At 44.5% G+C, this 19,213-nt stretch overlaps 1 protein-coding gene across 5 annotated transcripts in view; it reads right to left on the bottom strand.

Annotated features, from left to right (window-relative positions):
- LOC106564864 (nucleosome-remodeling factor subunit BPTF) overlaps positions 1–19,213 on the bottom strand; it is a 59,096-nt gene that overhangs the window by 38,050 nt on the left and 1,833 nt on the right. For 4 of the 5 annotated variants that reach the window (XM_014131336.2, XM_014131333.2, XM_014131334.2 and 1 more), the window contains exons 2-7: positions 17,048–17,870; positions 11,853–12,073; positions 2,873–3,118; positions 2,139–2,330; positions 474–823; positions 20–238 (exon numbers count right to left, since the gene is read on the bottom strand). In XM_014131336.2, the coding sequence (XP_013986811.1) occupies positions 20–238; positions 474–823; positions 2,139–2,330; positions 2,873–3,118; positions 11,853–12,073; positions 17,048–17,870 (2,051 nt within the window). The remainder of the gene's footprint in view (positions 1–19; positions 239–473; positions 824–2,138; positions 2,331–2,872; positions 3,119–11,852; positions 12,074–17,047; positions 17,871–19,213) is intronic. The other variant, XM_014131337.2, reaches the window with a different exon arrangement.

Here is a 19,213-nt window from a genome sequence, read left to right as displayed (position 1 = left end):
GTTTTATCTTAAAGTTTACCTTGTGCGAGAGGTGTCGCCGCTTGTCCAGGTCCTCACGGTGCTGGGGCTTGTTGAGGGCCAGAGTATTTCCGCTGTATTGATTGTGGTAGACGCGGTACTTTCCCTCCTGGCCCAGCTTGAAGAAGTGGCTGAGCGTGCCCTTCATCACCACCTCCTTACTTGTTAGGCTGCGCGTGCTGAGGCGCGACACGTCGCCCGCCGGGGTCACCACCAGCACCTGGAGTGAGGAGAGGGGGGTCAAATCAAAGGTAAATCAAATATATTATATTTCGATAACAGACGAGCGACACTTGAAATAAATGCATGATATTCTTAGAAGAAAAAAATTTTGGCCCACGATTACAAAAAATATAAGGTCATCTCAAACAAAGTTTGGTACACCGGGCAACAACCCAAGGATAGCTAGGAATCCAATGGCTAATCAGTATTATTTGTAGATGAATAGTGATCACCTCTTTGCCCTCCTTGTAGCCCTTGTTGGCCTCGTGAACGGCTTCCTCCACCTTCTTGCTCTTCAGCTGACTCAGCTTACTCTCCGGGTTACGCAGGCGGGTCACCATGCGGCCGCCCGGAGTGACTGCCGACCGCTTGCCACCGGCCTCGCCGTTCACCCCCTGGTCGTCCTGGCTGTTGATAGAGGACTGAGAGGACCTGTCGGCCAGGTCGGGCTCCTCCGGGACCCTGGGGGCCTCCCTGGCAATGGTGCTGCTGTTGCTGTTCTCTTCACCACCGGGCTGAGGGGGCTGGCTCAGGCTGGGGACCCCCTCTCCCCTGGGAGAGCTAGACTCAGAACCTGCCTTCTCTGCCAACCACAAAAAAAAAATCACAACGTAAGTCACTATTTAAAATCATGCTTTAAAGGGATGTTATACCGCAAAAGCAAAGTTTGACACATATTTTCCCAACATCAAAGTTAGTCATATGTCAAGATGAGTCCACATCCCACGCAATCATGTATGTAGATCTAGCTATATGCCTCGACCCAAACGAACGAATAAGCACCAGGGAATTAGGAAATTATACGATGCCTACCCTTTTCATTCATTTTGGATTGTGGCATGTAATCAAATCAACATATTTTTGTTTGCCTGGGATGTGGACTTCTCAAGAGAAGACCCAACAGACAGTCCCTTCAAAGTTCAAATGACATGAAATAGCTCCCTCTAGTGTCATGAAGCAGCATGCGTGTCATTCCTGTCGTGCCCACACACAGCCTTTTACACATAGTAATGATCTGGACCCATGCATTAAAGGCATGACCAATCACCCCTTTAGGGGATGAGCATGGGAGAGTAGGATGACATTGCCCCCAGACATTGATCCAAGGTCAGTTCTGAGTTTCCCTTCAAAAATGGTGAGGGAGGGGTAAGGCTGATTGTAGATCTGAGCCTAAGGTCAAAGTCTACCCAGAGGTGAATAAGGATGTCAACAGATAAGACACCAATCCAATGAAAGATTGAGGGTACAGTGTCAACATGACAGGAATGCAACATATGGCCAAACCCAACACACTTTGTTTTACACCAGTAGTACAGTAAAGGTGAAGCTCTTTTTTTAAATGCAACGCATGAAGATGGATATTGAATCATGGCAGCCATGATGGTTAAACTTCACAATGAGACATGTTCTCTAAGAGAAAGCATCCAACAGTGGGCACACTGATGATAATGATAACAAGCCGGCAAGCCAGAAGTGATGCACTTCTGCTGACTGGTTAATAGCGCCTGTAAGGCTCAGAATCAAATGCTATGCCTGAAAGTCATTGTGATTCATGCCAAGCTATTCAGTCTGATTGCATATCAAAGCAATTAGCTTTAAGCGTTATTTTGGAATGAAATAAAAGCAGGTATTCAGCAGAGTTGCGACAAGTGTTCTATAGCGAGGCTGAAAATCAGGTGTTCGAAAGGGATGAAAAATCCTACTGTTTGCGGGATAAATTATTGAGGTGCTTGACAGCCAATGAAATGAGGGATGCAAGGCAGACAGCGACCAATGGTAGAGCGGTCCGACAAGGGGAAGGCGGGATGTGAGGGGAGGAACAACCCAAACACAGGAAGTTAATGGAGGGGGTTGATGAATGGGGTTCAAAGTTCACAGTGACACCACCCCCTTGGTACCTTCAGCCTCCTGCATTTCCTCCATGTTGGTTAGGGCCTCGCCCCCAGGCTCTCGGGCCCCGGTAGGGAGGTCTTGCCCCCCCACAGCAGGGCTGGGGGCCTCTGTTGCGGGGAGGGTGGGTTGTGGAGCCAGAAGATCAGGCTTACTCCCCTCAGGGATGGCGCCCTCACCAGTAGAGGGAGCCAGCTCAGCTACAATCACAGTCGCAGATATTCAGAATTTGGCAAACTATGCTACATGTTGAAAACATTCTAACTCCATTCAAATGTGCATTCTCGCTAGAATGTAATTATCTTGGAACTTTTGGTGCCAAGATGGCTGCCAATAAAAATTACACATTTCAAACAGAATTGGTCAAAGTGTATGTATCAGACTGTGTGGAATATGCACAACAAGCACTTCCAGCGTGTATATATAGAAGATGCAGTATTGTAATAAGACTAGCAGGCATTGAGTAAAACTTGGTGTGAGTATGCTTATTACAGAGGGGTTATCAGCAGTATTGCTGAAGGCATTGTTTTAAGATGACAAAGTGGTCTCCGATGTGTTGACAAGCAACACAAGGGATTTCTAATTGGCTCAGAAAGAGAAGAGCGCTGTGGGAAACAGATCAATAATTAATTAGGCCTTCGTCGCTCTTTATCAAGACACAGTAATATCAAACAGGCCGTAGAGCCTGTAGAACCACGATGTAGCAGTAGCTGTAGTTAGATGGTGTGTGTGTGTCTCTTACCTGTAATGGTGGTCCCCTCCTTGGTGGCCTGGTCATTGTCCTTCTCAGCCTTACCCTCCCCTGCTCCCTCCTCGTCTCCCTTCTTCTCGAGGTCATCAGTCTTCTCCTTGGGCTCTCCCCCCTCCGTCTCATCCTCCTTCCGGAGAGTTTTCTGCGCCTCTGCCTTCTCCCTCTCCTCGGCCGCCCGGCGCTTCACCTCCTCCAGCTCCTCCTCCTGCTTGGCCCTCAACCGGTCCAGGATCTCCTCTGGAGAAGGGAGAGGACACAGATTGATTGATACATTTAATTGATTAGATAATTAAAATACATATTATGTATGTCTAAATGTTTAATTGTGGGAAAACTAAAAATCTTTAAAACGTTCAGCCAAAAATATCAAACAACTAGCAGTATATAGACTAAACACTATCAAGGACAACACAATCAAATCTGAGTGATTAGAGAATGGTGGTCAGTCAGGTAGAATTTGAAACCAGCAGGACAGCAGAAATCAAGGCGCTGCGTTACGCACCCCTGAGCTACACCTTGACGGTCTCATACGGTCTGAGCATAAACTACTGTTTTATTGACTAGCCTATAAAACAGTTATAACTCAAAGCATTGTTCGTATTCTCGCCAGCAAGTGATGGTGAGTAGAGCCAGTCAGCCTATGCATTCGCTATAGCTTCATCCCACACTGACAGAGAATGCTAAAATCGATACGTCTTATGATTTGACCACGGTGCAATCAAACTAGAGGTCGACCGATTATGATTTTTCAAAGCTGGTACCGATTATTGGAGGACCAAAAAAAACCAATACCGATTAAATCAGCCGATTTTTCTATATATATACACACGCACTGCTCAAAAAAATAAAGGGAACACTTAAACAACACATCCTAGATCTGAATGAAAGAAATAATCTTAAAAAATACTTTTTTCTTTACATAGTTGAATGTGCTGACAACAAAATCACACAAAAATAATCAATGGAAATCCAATTTATCAACCCATGGAGGTCTGGATTTGGAGTCACACTCAAAATTAAAGTGGAAAACCACACTACAGGCTGATCCAACTTTGATGTAATGTCCTTAAAACAAGTCAAAATGAGGCTCAGTAGCGTGTGTGGCCTCCACGTGCCTGTATGACCTCCCTACAACGCCTGGGCATGCTCCTGATGAGGTGGCAGATGGTCTCCTGAGGGATCTCCTCCCAGACCTGGACTAAAGCATCCGCCAACTCCTGGACAGTCTGTGGTGCAACGTGGCGTTGTTGGATGGAGCGAGACATGATGTCCCAGATGAGCTCAATTGGATTCAGGTCTGGGGAACGGGCGGGCCAGTCCATAGCATCAATGCCTTCCTCTTGCAGGAACTGCTGACACACTCCAGCCACATGAGGTCTAGCATTGTCTTGCATTAGGAGGAACCCAGGGCCAACCGCACCAGCATATGGTCTCACAAGGGGTCTGAGGATCTCATCTCGGTACCTAATGGCAGTCAGGCTACCTCTGGCGAGCACATGGAGGGCTGTGCGGCCCCCCAAAGAAATGCCTCCCCACACCATGACTGACCCACCGCCAAACCGGTCATGCTGGAGGATGTTGCAGGCAGCAGAACGTTCTCCACGGCGTCTCCAGACTCTGTCACGTCTGTCACATGTGCTCAGTGTGAACCTGCTTTCATCTGTGAAGAGCACAGGGCGCCAGTGGCGAATTTGCCAATCTTGGTGTTCTCTGGCAAATGCCAAACATCCTGCACGGTGTTGGGCTGTAAGCACAACCCCCACCTGTGGACGTCGGGCCCTCATGGAGTCTGTTTCTGACCGTTTGAGCAGACACATGCAAATTTGTGGCCTGCTGGAGGTCATTTTGCAGGGCTCTGGCAGTGCTTCTCCTGCTCCTCCTTGCACAAAGGCGGAGGTAGCGGTCCTGCTGCTGGGTTGTTGCCCTCCTACGGCCTCCTCCACGTCTCCTGATGTACTGGCCTGTCTCCTGGTAGCGCCTCCATGCTTTGGACACTACGCTGACAGACATAGCAAACCTTCTTGCCACAGCTCGCATTGATGTGCCATCCTGGATGAGCTGCACTACCTGAGCCACTTGTGTGGGTTGTAGACTCCGTCGCATGCTACCACTAGAGTGAAAGCACCGCCAGCATTCAAAAGTGACCAAAACATCAGCCAGGAAGCATAGAAACTGAGAAGTGGTCTGTGGTCCCCACCTGCAGAACCACTCCTTTATTGGGGGTGTCTTGCTAATTGCCTATAATTTCCACCTGTTGTCTATTCCATTTGCACAACAGCATGTGAAATTTATTGTCAATCAGTGTTGCTTCCTAAGTGGACAGTTTGATTTCACAGAACTGTGATTGACTTGGAGTTACATTGTGTTGTTTAAGTGTTACCTTTATTTTTTTTTAGCAGTACACATATATATACACATACATACACATATATATACATACATACACATACATACACATATATATATATATATACACATATACACACACACACACACACACACACACACACACACACACACACACACACACACACACACACACACACACACACACACAGTGAGGGAAAAAAGTATTTGATCCCCTGCTGATTTTGTACGTTTGCCCACTGACAAAGAAATGATCAGTCTATAATTTTAATGGTAGGTTTATTTGAACAGTGAGAGACAGAATAACAACAAAAAAATCCAGAAAACGCATGTCAAAAATGTTATAAAATTACTTGCATTTTAATGAGGGAAATAAGTATTTGACCCCTCTGCAAAACATGACTTCGTACTTGGTGGCAAAACACTTGTTGGCAATCACAGAGGTCAGACGTTTCTTGTAGTTGGCCACCAGGTTTGCACACATCTCAGGAGGGATTTTGTCCCACTCCTCTTTGCAAATCTTCTACAAGTCATTACAGTTGAGGCTGACATTTGGCAACTCGAATCTTCAGCTCCCTCCACAGATTTTCTATGGGATGAAGGTCTGGAGACTGGCTAGGCCACTCCAGGACCTTAATGTGCTTCTTCTTGAGCCACTCCTTTGTTGCCTTGGCCGTGTGTTTTGGGTCATTGTCATGCTGGAATACCCATCCACGACCCATTTTCAATGCCCTGGCTGAGGGAAGGAGGTTCTCACCCAAGATTTGACGGTACATGGCCCCGTCCATTGTCCCTTTGATGCGGTGAAGTTGTCCTGTCCCCTTAGCAGAAAAACACCCCCAAAGCATAATGTTTCCACCTCCATGTTTGACGGTGGGGATGGTGTTCTTGGGGTCATAGGCAGCATTCCTCCTCCAAACACAGCGAGTTTATTATATATAAACTCGATGTGTTTGTGAAATACGGAACCGTATATATATATACGGTTACATATATATATTATATATATATAATGACAATTACAACAATACCGAATTAACACTTTTATTTTAACTTAATATAATACATCAATAAAATCAATTTAGTCTTAAATAAATAATGAAACATTGGTTGAACATTGGTTCAATTTGGTTTAAATAATGCAAAAACAAAGTGTTGGAGAACAAAGTAAAAGTGCAATATTTGCCATGTAAAGAAGCTAACGTTTAAGTTCCTTGCTCAGAACATGAGAACATATGAAAGCTGGTGGATCCTTTTAACATGAGTCTTCAATATTCCCAGGTAAGAAGTTTTAGGTTGTAGTTATTATAGGACTATTTATCTCTATACCATTTGTATTTCATATACCTTTGACTATTGGATGTTCTTATAGGCACTTTAGTACTGCCAGCCTAATCTCGGGAGTTCATAGGCTCGAAGTCATAAACAGCGCAATGCTTGAAGCACAGCGAAGAGCTGCTGGCAAATGCAGGAAAGTGCTGTTTGAATGAATGCTTACGAACCTGCTGCTGCCTACCACCGCTCAGTCAGACTGCTCTATCAAATACCAAATCATAGACTTAATTATAATATAATAAACACACAGTAATACGAGCCTTAGGTCATTAATATGGTCAAATCCGGAAACTATCATTTCGAAAAGAAAACGTTTATTCTTTCTGTGAAATACGGAACCGTTCCGTATTTTATCTAACGGGTGGCATCCCTAAGTCTAAATATTGCTGTTACATTGCACAACCTTCAATGTTATGTCGTAATTATGTACAATTCTGGCAAATTAATAATGGTCTTTATTAGGAAGAAATGGTCTTCACACAGTTCGCAAAGAGCAAGGCAGCCCAAACTGCTTAATATACCCTGACTCTGTTGCACAGAACGCAAGAGAAGTGACACAATTTCCGTAGTTAAAAGAAATTCATGTTAGCAGGCAATATTAACTAAATATGCAGGTTTAAAAATATATACTTGTGTATTGATTTTAAGAAAGGCATTGATGTTTATGGTTAGGTACACATTGGTGCAACGACAGTGCTTTTTTTTGCGAATGCGCTTGTTAAATCATCACTCGTTTTGCAAAGTAGGCTTTGATTTGATGATAAATTAACAGGCACCGCATCGATTATACGCAATGCAGGACAAGCTACATAAACTAGTAATATCATCAACTATGTGTAGTTAACTAGTGATTATGTTAAGATTGTTTGTTTTTATAAGATAAGTTTAATGCTAGCTAGCAACTTACCTTGGCTCCTTGCTGCACTCACGTAACAGGTAGTCAGCCTGCCATGCAGTCTACTCGTGGAGTGCAATGTAATTGGCCATAATCGGTGTCCAAAAATGCAGATTACCGATTGTTATGAAAACTTGAAATCGGCCCTAATTAAATCGGCCATTCCAATTAATCGGTCGACCTCTAAATCAAACATTCAAACCTATGCTTGAAAGCTTGCTACCGACTGTGCTTTTCTCTGGGTTATACTATAGGAATGGCCATGTAGTCTGTCTGGGAATGAGCACATTAGCACCCAGCTGTGCTTTGAATTGAACACCGCCTCAAAATGAGACTTATCTGAAATGATAGCCGCATAGTGAGAAATTGTCACGGCTTATACAACTGCCCAATGCGGTAAAACAAAGAAATTAGCCTGTATTAATGTGTGACTTCCACTCTATGGCAGGAAGAAATTTAAGTCGTACTCTGTGATGAAGCAGGTTATTTAATATTTTGAGGGGGAAGGTTGGAATGGTGACAAAGAAAAACGGGTTGTTTCAGGCATCAATGATAACCTACTTCCTCTGTCATTTGTCACTGGACAGCGTGTATGTGTGGGTGGTGGAGAAGCCTTGACAGCAGCCTAAAGTGTCTTCCTAGGGGGGCCAGTCTGGGATCGCTCTCCCAATGCCAGTGTCTTATGGCGTGTGGGTGTGTGTGGTGTGTTTGTCTATGTGCATGTGAGAGAGAAAGTGCTCTTTCAGACATAATGTGATTTCCACAGTGCAGGAGCCGGTCGTAAGTAGACTCACTGGTGAGATTTCAAACCATTCATTCTCAACGGGAGGCACACCAACAGAGAACTTGATCTCAGTCTGTGTCCGAGTCCATCACAATTGCAGTTACAAAAGCCTGGTCCCAGATCTGTTTATAGTCTCTAACAAAGTCCTACGGTCATTGCCATGTCAAACATAAACAGATCTAGGACTAGGCTACAGATACAAGTCCCAATCTAAAAAGCCTCAGCAATAGCATACATAGCCTAATAGCTGTTACAACAGCTTCCTATTATTGTCGTCACCTCGAGACCACTGATAGGTAAAAGGATCGGATAGCCTTAACACCCTATCACATTCAACCATCCCATTTGTTCTTTCATCAGATCAGTTGTCATGATGGAGAGGAGGAAACTGTTTGGAGCCCAGCCAAACTGGGACTAGAGAGTAAAGTTATGTCATGGAATGGCTGTAATGGTTCCTACGGACCTTCAACATGACTGAGTAGTATTCACTTAACTGGGGGAGGGCGAGAGGGAGGAAGGAGGGAGAGAGAGAGAGAGAGAGAGCGAGCGAGCAAGAGAGATCGAGGGAGAATGAGAGATGAGAGAAAGAGGGGCAGAGAGAAAGAGAGCAAGCAGGATAAAAAGAGATAGATGGAGAGGGAGACAGACTGGGCAGAGGAGGAGTCATTGGCAGGCTCTCTGGTGTTAGACAATGGAGCTCCTCACACTCTCAGAGCCAGGGACCTTTGGCTCAGCTGGACTGTCTTGGCTAACTTGGCTACGTATAGAAGACAGGAGGACACCCAGCACAGCCATGTCCCTCCTCGTCTTCCATCTCCCTCGCTTTCTTTCTGTCACCTTTCTCTCTCCTCTATCTCCGTCATTCTTTCTCCATCTCTTTCCTCCCCTTTCTTGACCTTTTGCCTCCATATTCTTCCACTGTTCCTCAACTTCACCCCACCAATGACTGTTGCTTCTCTATCCGACCATCTCTCGCTCTCCCCCTTACCCTCTCTCTCTGCCTCAGAGGCATTCAGTCCTGCTATCTTGGACCTCCTCCCAGTGAAGCCTGCTGGAGCAGTGCCACAGCCCCCAGAGCCTACAGCCAGGCCAAGCCAGCACAGGAGGAGATAGAGGCACTCAAACACAACCAGCCAGCCAACCTGCCACTGCCCCACTGATTAAGGTCTACTTACCCAAATAGGAGGGGTTTGGAAATATTTAGGATATTGCTTTGGGAAGGCAGTGGTAAATCCACTATGATAATCTGACAGAGGCTGGTGGGAGAGGGACAGCAGTATGCTAGTCACATACATTAGTGCTTTTTGAGGTCGGTTCGATTATCAACATTTTTTAATGATTTTTTTTCCTTTCAATTATTTTTTTTAAACATTAAATGCACTATGTGGGTTGAATGCTGCAGCAACAGAATAAAACATTTTACATTTACATTTTAGTCATTTAGCAGACGCTCTTATCCAGAGTGACTTACAGTAGTGAATACATACATTTCATACATTTTCTTTTATTATTATTATTTTTTTTTTTGTACTGGCCCCCCGTGGGAATCGAACCCACAACCCTGGCGTTGCACACACCATGCTGGCGTTGCAAACACCATGCTCTACCAACTGAGCCACAGTTGATGAATAAAAGTCCCACGATGGTAGTGACTGCCAATGACTTATTAACCATCAGCTGTTCACATTACTTTATTTAAATATTTCAGTCGTTGTGTATTACAACTTTATTATTTAATTCAAAGTCATCATCTCATCTCTATAAAACTGCTACCTATGCTGACTGACAAAATCATTATTTTAGTAGTTCTTCAAAGTAAATAAGGCATACTTTTATGACTGCTGAATACCAACTATCAATCACTTAGATCATACATTTTCTTCTCTCTTCAGTAGCACGCGGTAAAAGAAACAGACAGGACAAGTAGTTGTGCAATGGATTATGGTCATCGTAGTTAATTATAATTTTTTCTGCGCTAAACAATGTAGAACACTGGCCTGTTAGAAACTACAACTCCCTACTTCATCGGACAGTTCGGGCATGATGTGATTTATCTCTAGAGAAACTGCAGCACGATGTGCACATTGAGCTCACAGAAAAAAACGGAACAAATTGGAATTAAAATAATGGAACTGACATGGTGAATTAGTTGTTTTTAAAAACAAAAAAATGACCCACAACACTACCATATATGGACTACTATATCTAGAGCCTTACATGATGTGCACATCCCTCCTAACAAACATGCACACACACACACAAAATGCTAATGTACACAACTTGCATGAGTCATAACTGTAAAACCCATACACACACACCCAATACCATGGATCTGAACTGAGTAAGTGTGTGTGTGTGTGTGTGTGTGTGTGTGTGTGTGTGTGTGTGTGTGTGTGTGTGTGCGCTGCCGTGTAGATCAGCGCCCTCACATTACCAACACAGAGACATTTAGAGGTGCAGCCGTGGGCAGGAGGCAATCTGCAGCCTCGTTGGAACCAACCGAACAGAGAAAATGATGCCAATGATGAATATCAACAAAAGACAGAGCGGAACTGCGTCCCAAAAGGCACCCGGTCAAAAGTAGTGCACTACATTTGCCATTTTGGGACACAGTCAGAGTAAGTGTTTGCTCATCACTTAACACCATTCATTCACCATAGGGGAAGAACTGAAAGGGGAATAGAGTAATAGACTAGTAGTTCTCTCCAAACCACTGAGCATTGTCAAGAGGCAAAACCAATGACTGATGGAAATGACAGAGTGGCCCAATTCAGAGAGATTGATAATCTATTCCATTGAGGCAGGCATTGCTGTAATTGTGCTCCTTTCCCTCAGACGGGCAACAGCCAAACAACCAATCATTGATTTTATTTGTCAGAGTCAAACGCTAATTACTGGAAGTACCCGCTCTTGACTATGTGTGCATCCCAAATGGCATCCTATTCACTTTATAGTGCACTTCTTTTGACCAGAGTCCTATGGGGCCTGGTCAAAAGTAGTGCACTACATAGGGAATAGGGTGCCATTTAGGACACACCATTTTTAGGACACACACAACCAAACTGTCTTATTTGAAGAAAAAGCCTAAACTTACTTTATAATGTAAAAACAAATACATAACAGCTTTACCCTACCAAACTGTGCTCAAAATTCATTGGGGTCTCAATAGATTCAATGTAAAGCTTTCACCCATCCAATGATAGTAACACAATGATAGACTTCAAAAGGAAGGAAACAATAGGATGTGTACTATGGGGAATGTAAGGTTAGTTATCTAACAACGTACAGAGAGCTGCATTCAATAGGCACCTTGTCAGTGTGTAATACCGGTAGTTTAATAGTAAATAACTACGCAAACAACTGGTAAAACCTTCTTCTGAAATGACTGTAAATGACAATACTAGTCCTAGAATAAATAAGAAAAAAAATCCCCAAACCTGTGTGTGTGTGTACCCTACGCCTCGTTCAGTAGGTAAACGTTGCAGAAATGCCATTAATAGAGATTTTTATTCTACTTTATTCAACATGTCAGATAGATGTAGGTTATGTAGAACAAACATGCCCTATCTGAATGTGTCCACATCTCTTACCGTTGGCAGCGGTGAGGAAGCACTTGTTGACGCCGCGGGCCTTGTTGGTGAGCTCCTCGGTGATGTCCATGTGCGTGTGCACCTCGTCCCTGATCTCCTCCAGCGTGGCGTACAGGTGGGCCTCCCAGTAGCCCTTGTCCAGGCAGTCAATCAGCTCAGCCAGCTGCACCTTGGTGCTGTAGTACCAGATGGTCTTGTCCTCCTGCTCGCCGTCCTCCTCACTGGGGTGGAGGAAGTGAGCGAGACACCGGTGGAGGGGGTGGAGAGAAAAAGAGGAGGGGAGTGAGATAAGAGGGAGATGGCGGGACAGGGAAGGAGAGAATATGGGAGACGGAGAGGGATAGAATAAGAGAGAAAGAGAGGATGGAGAAAGAGATCAATGTCTTTGATTAATTGATGCCATCATCAAATGACGAGCAGTAGAACGAAGAACATTTAAGCAGACACCTGCCATTGTAAATTGTCCATTGTAAGGACATAGTACTGTCAACTATTTAATACATGCGTCTTCTATGGTGCCAGTTTTCCTTAAAAGGGCCATTCTGCCACTTTACAAACTCATATTCATTATCTCCAGCACCATACGGGTGTCTAGATATGTGAAAACGGTGTGTTTCTATGATCTGTGGTTGCAAAGATAAGAAGGTCCTAAATGCTTCTCTGTGTCATCACAAGGTAGGATTAAAAGTAAGAAAATCTGTGATTTTCAAAACCTGAAACGAGTTTCAAGCCAGAGGGAGGGTATTTTATTGCTCCACGTCACCATGAATCTCATAATGTTTGAAAAATCACAATTTTTAAAATGTTTTAACTTTTGATTACGTCATCGGGTAGAATGTAGAAAATGCGCAGTTTTCACATACACTGTATGTAGACACTGCTATTGTGCTGGAGACAATGAAAGTGAGGTTGAGAAGTGGTGGAATTGTGCTTCAAGTTTTAACATCGACTTAGCTGCAATCAAGGAAAACATGATTATTGGGAAATTAAAGTTGTAAGACCTTTGAGCGCTCTAGGCATGCACAGACATAGACCCACTTCAAATATCAACAAAATGACAAAATGGACAGCTTTGTGCACAGCAGGGTCTAGGCCTGGGTCTCACTAGCATTAGGCAGTATTCCAACAATCTAGTCAGCATCCTCTCAGGATGCAAACACCCACTTGAGACACACTCACTCTCTCTATGGGGATGGTGAAGATCGATTAGACTGCAACCCGGTGAAGGCCACCTTCTTGAGTGGAAGTGGCAATGAGACAGTGAAGGCTACCCCGAATCCCTCTGTTCAGGTGTGTGTGTTTGTGCGCGTACATGAGTGTGTGACACTCTCCTCTCAGGTTAAAGGAGTCTGCTACCACACCATCAGTGACTAGTGCTTAATAGCTGACGTATATGCTATCGCTTACTAATATTTGTGTGTTTACATTGTAATTATCCTTCAAACAAGTGAGGCATTGGCCTTTCTATACCTTACCAGAGAAGCTAAAAAAGTGATGTAAGCCGCTCTGGATAAAAGCGAACATTGAAGAGTGCCATCTGTCATGTAAGAAAAGCTCACAGTTTGAACATGATCACGGGTCAATTGCTTGCACTTCTGCTTCAATTTTGATTCTGGGTTAACAGTGTTTCTTCGGTGGATAACGTCAGTGCCTGATTGAAATTGACACTGTACACATAAATAAATAAGTAATGATCACTTTTATAATATATTACTGATTGTTTTGCGCTTCTGTCGTGGCTGGCTAGCTAGTGTCGGGTAACTTTAGCAACAGGGTGGAACGGCAAGAGTTAACTGTTTATATGTTAGCATAGCGATTGCTGCATTAGCCGCGAGCCTGTTAGCTAGTTGTGAACACTCCTGTGTAGATGGCTGCGCTCGTGCGGATGTCTCTCGGCTCACCCTCACTCACCCTTGAATCAGCTAGCTAGCATAGTAAGCTGTCAGCTGGTCGACATGGCTTCTTCTCAGAGCTGTGCCGTTTTAGCTTGCTTGTATAGCTAAATGAACTAATGTAAAAGCTAGTTTTTAGCCAACGTATAAACAACTATTTCACCTAGCTTGCTAGCTAGCAAGTTGGATAACAAACACTTATTTCATTAATGTAATGTTAGCTAAGCGAATAGAATGATCCTAGCTAGCTAGCCAGCTACATTTGTCAGTGGGAGATTTATTTGCTAAAATGGAGACACCTTTGAGTCAGCTAAAGATCATCTTTGCATCTACCAACTGGCAGTTAATTTACTACATGTCAACATATTTTGTGGACTAGTCCTAACATGTGGTTATGTCAGAGCAATGTGCATTATTATATCATTGTCCACTGGAAAAAACCCAAGACATCTCAAAGACCAGGCAAGAAAGTTAGATCTAAATGCTTTGTAAAAAAGCCAGTCCTAAATTGCTCCGTCCCCCATGGCCCTAACCCCTCAATGTTTGCAGACCTGTAGGGTCTGGGTAGGTAGGCTATAAGCAGTGCAATGATGGATCTCACACCTTACAGATCTGCAGAAACAAATGGTTGGGGCCAAGGGGAGGGGTAGGGAGCGGTTTGAAACCTGACTTTCCCAATCACACAGAGTTATTGGATGCTAGCCCAAGCCCAAGCCCAAGCTAGCCCAAGCTCAACATTGACAAGAGAATCTGCTCTTCCTCCCCGGAAAAGCCTGCCTGCTCCAATACCTCTGTCACAGTTAACAACTCCATTATGGCCCCTTACCAGACTGTATGAAACTCCTTCACACTCTCCACTGGCTCCCATTAGCAGTGTGCATCAAATTCAAGTCCCTGTTGCTTGCCTATAGGGTAGCAAGGCAAATCAATCCTGGCCCAATCTTTGTCAGCACTGCCAAATGTATTATTTTTCATATTGCCATTATACATGTAGCATGTCTCATAGAAGTTGCACGTCTTCTCTCCAAAAATGTTTTTATCCTGTAGCTGACCTAAGAGCACTGTTGGAGGTGCGACAGGCTGAGATACCCAGAAGGTAAACACCAACATGTAGAATTTGTAAATAATGTTTAGATCAGTGTTTCTTAAACCTGTTCCTGGGGGCCCAAAGGGGTGCACATTTTAGTTTTTGCCTTAGCACTACACATCTGATTGAAATCATCAAAGCTTGATGAGTTGATCCTTTGAATCAGCTGTGTAGTGCAAGGCCAAAAACATCTCCAAGACCAGGTAAAGGGTCAACCATAGTAGTTTGTCACCCCTGGAGCAAATTAGGTTTAAGTGCTTTGCTCAAGGGCACAGACAGATTTTTCACCTTGTCGGCTCGGGTATTCAAACCAGGGACCCTTCAGTTAGTGGCCCAACCCTCTAACCGCTAGGCTACCTAAGAAACACTGGTTTAGACAAAAGTGTCAAATACATGCCCCACATTCTTCCTCCAAAGGACCTTTCTATAGAAAGACCGGGGTAGCCATTAGCAGTTGCCTTCAACACTCACCCTTTCCTTTTAAAAAGGAGTTTGGACACTATACTCAGTTTAGTATTGCGGTCTTCATTTCACGTTGTGATGACAACGATTTTCATGTTCCTCATAGTGTCAGGACAGCAAATGGGTAACACAACAGCATCCCGTCAAAGACTGAGGTGTTTTAGGCAGGGACATTATAGACCAGGCCAAATCCTGCACAACAGCCCTAGGTGAGACAACAGCCCTAGCCCATCATCCCATCCCTCCCCTAACCCATTACCCCGTGTTTCCCAATCCGTTACTCCAAGGCCCCTAGCAATTTTTGTCCTATCACACCTGAACCCAACTAATCAATGCTTGAGAAGGGATGTCCAGGAGGATATGACATTACAGAATATTCAGATATGAATGTATTGTCTAGAACAGACAATTATCTGCCAGGTAGAATAGGAAGTTGCTATAACTATTTATTACACTGAACAAAGATATAAACGCAACATGCAACAATTTCAAAGATTTTACTGAGTTACACAAGGAAATCAGTCAATTGAAAAGCCCTATTGATTGTAGGGCAGATATAACTGTCAAAGGGATTCCTCTCGGGGCAGTTGAAAGGCCTTAATCTATAGATTTCCCATGACTGGGAATACAGATATGCATCTGTTGGTCACAGATACCTTCAAAAAAAAGGTAGGGGCGTGGATCAGAAAGCCAGTCAGTATCTGGTGTGATCACCACTCCTCTTCAATGGCTGTGCGAAGTTGATGGATATTGGTGGGAACTGGAACACAATGACGTACATGTCGATCCAGAGTATCCCAAACATGTCTGAGAAGTATGCCGACTGGGACATTTTCAGCGTCCAGGAATTGTGTACAGATCCTTGCGACATGAGGCCGTGCATTATCGTGCTGAAACATACACACTGTCTGCCATTTGCCCGGTACAGTTGAAACCGGGAACTAAATCTCCCATATGTAAAGTGTTAGTTTCATGTTTCATGAGCTGAAATAAAAGACCCCAGAAATGTTACATAAGCACAAAAAGCTTATTTCTATCAAATGTTGAACACAAATGTGTTTACATCCCTATTAGTGAGCATTTCTCCTTTGCCAAGATAATCCATCCACCTGACAGGTGTGACATATCAAGAAGCTGATTAAACAGGATTGCAATTACACAGGTGCACCTTGGGCTGGGGACAGTAAAAGGCCTCTAAAATGTGAAGTTGAGTCACACAAAACAATGCAACAGATGTCTCCAGTTTTGAGGGAGCGTGCAATTGTCATGCTAACTGCAGGAATGTCCCCCAGAGCTGTTGACAGACAATTTTATGTTAATTTCTCTACCATAAGCCACCTCCAACATCATTTTTGAAAATTTGGCAGTACGTCCAAATGACCTCACAGCCCAACCGCAGAACCTCCACATCTGGCTTCTTCACCTGCGGGATCGTCTGAGACCAGTCACCCAGACAGCTGAGGAGTATTTCTGTCTGTAATAAAGACCTTTTGTGGGGAAAAACACATTTTGATTGGCAGGGCCCGGCTTCCCAATGGGTGGGCCTATGCACTGCCAGGCCCACCCATGGCTGCGCCCCTGCCCAGTCATGTGAAATCAATAGATTAGGGCCTAATGAACTTATTTAAAATTACTGATTTCCTTATATGAACTGTAACTCAGTAAAATCTTTGAAATTATTGTATGTTGCGTTTATAACTTTGTTGAGTATAATTTTGGAGTGAGTGAACGTCTGTTTGTTGTTGTCTACTTACACCACGATGCGGCGGTCCAGGAACCAGTACTTGCGGCGGTGACGGTCATAGCCGATTGGCAGCTGGCGGATGTATGGCCGGCTCTTCTGCGCCTCCGTCACACAGTCCACCACGCCGGGCACCTTGTGTACCACGCACACCTCGCACTGCCACTCGTCCTCGGGTACCTCCACCAGCGGCGGCTTCACGCACTCCAAGTGGTAGACGGCCGAGCACGTCTCACAGCAGAGGAGGTCCCCCAGCCGGTGGCACACCCTGCAGTGGTCGTCGTACGCCACCACCCCCTCCGACATTAACTCTTCTCTAGCCAGGTTGGTGGCCAGGAACTGGTCCACGAGGAATTGAAGGACCTTAATTTTGCTCTCGAGGGGCTCGTAGGGGTACTCCTCGCCCTCCAGTAAAGGGAGCACCTGGCGGTACTCTGGGTCACTCTCGCAGTAGGCGCGCACCATCTCGGGCCAGGTCATGCCGTCGATGAAGTAGAGCGTGGAGTTGACGCTGTCCTTGAGGTCGGCAGGACCGAACGTGGTGTTGGACGTGTCCTCCTCGCGCAGGATGGCCTTGAGCAGGGCGGTGTGGGTCTCAGCCAGCAGGGTGCACTGCTCCTGGCCCGCCAGCGCCGCACAAAAGTCCTCGAAGCGGAACGGCGAGAGGCGCAGGACCGAGCCGAAGTTGCGCAGCACCTCATAGACGGCCGAGATGTTGAGGAGCTGATTGGCCGGTACCAGCAGGTCCTCTGAGGACTTGGGCAGCACCAGGGAGGGCACCTCCTTGGCCTCGAAGATGGGCGAGCGGGGCCGGTGCGGGTGTCTGCCCCTCCGGCCTGAGACAGAGAGGGATGGAGAGAGGGAGAGAGAGGGCTATACATTATGTAAATAATTAAAATCAATCAAGAGACATAAAATGGGGTCAGGAAAAAAAGGCCCTTCAATACTGAGTGCTGGACTCTGAGAAACACAACAAAAACAGGTGGAGAAACAAAGACAAAACTAGATGCATACCGAATGAGCTAAAGCAGGCAGCACAATTTCCATCAACCATAACAGCTGTCAATGTTTCTATCAAACAGGAAGGGCTTCTTATTCAACACATTTGAGTGTGTAACTATTTTGTTTGTTTATTGATAACAGCTCTGTGAATGTGTGCATTACTTTCGCTATGTCAACTTTTAAGTACAGTGTATTGGTTATAACCAACTTGTATTTTTTACCCTTCCATAAATCACATGGTTTATATAAAGCCTGAATCTCTTCTATAAACAGAATTTCTCCCTTTGGAAAGAGAACATCTGATTTACTCAGTACATTTAAAAAAAAAATTAAAAAAATCAGGTCTTAAAAATGTAAATAAGCCGACCTAGCACCTGGTACTTGAGTATTCACTGTGCAGTGGAGAATTTGGCCTTCCTTCACTCACTCTACCCTGGGCCTTCCTTCACTCACTCTACCCTGGGCCTGCTGATCTAGGGACAGCTCCCCCTGCCCATTTAATCTTATTCATTATGATCGAAAAGGCTTAACTGATCCCAGATCAGCACTTTTTATGAATATGGGCCCTGATCAAGTTCAGAATCTGAAACATAAAGCCAGGGATCCACACCCTCTGATATCAGCTAGAGTAGGTAGGTATAACAACTAATATACTGTAGTTTTAAATTAGATTTCAAACATTAGACAGGGTGTAGGCATAGATGAGGTGACATAAAAAATGACCAACAAGCACCTCTCCCCTGAGCGTGTGCCCCCAGTGAGGGCTGTGTACAAAAACCTCTGCCTTCATTCCTCCCGCACCAATGCACAGAGTCTGTGTAAGCATGTATTTGTGACTCAGCGTGATAAAATTAGTGTGTGTGATTATAGGTCATATGAAAGGCACATAAACAACTCCTTGAACAATTCAGCCATATTCACATGTTAATTGGGCCTATTTGGGGTAGGAGGTTATTTGTGTTATCAGTCACTGGGGTGCAATGGAGAGATATAATTATGATTCAAGAAATACCATGTTGTCTAGGCTGTACACATCTGTGCTTATGAGATGTGGGGCAAGTTATGAAACACATTCACAGACATTTTTAGGACGCATACCATATCAATAAATCTATAATTTTATGGAAATATTATTCTGCATTGCATTATGAACCAGCAGATCTATTCCAGGTCTACA

This window comes from Salmo salar, chromosome ssa12 (assembly GCF_905237065.1).
Source record: "Salmo salar chromosome ssa12, Ssal_v3.1, whole genome shotgun sequence".
In the NCBI taxonomy this organism is placed as follows: domain Eukaryota; kingdom Metazoa; phylum Chordata; class Actinopteri; order Salmoniformes; family Salmonidae; genus Salmo; species Salmo salar.
Note: the sequence above shows the minus strand (reverse complement) of the source record. Positions and strands in the feature narration are given on the sequence as shown.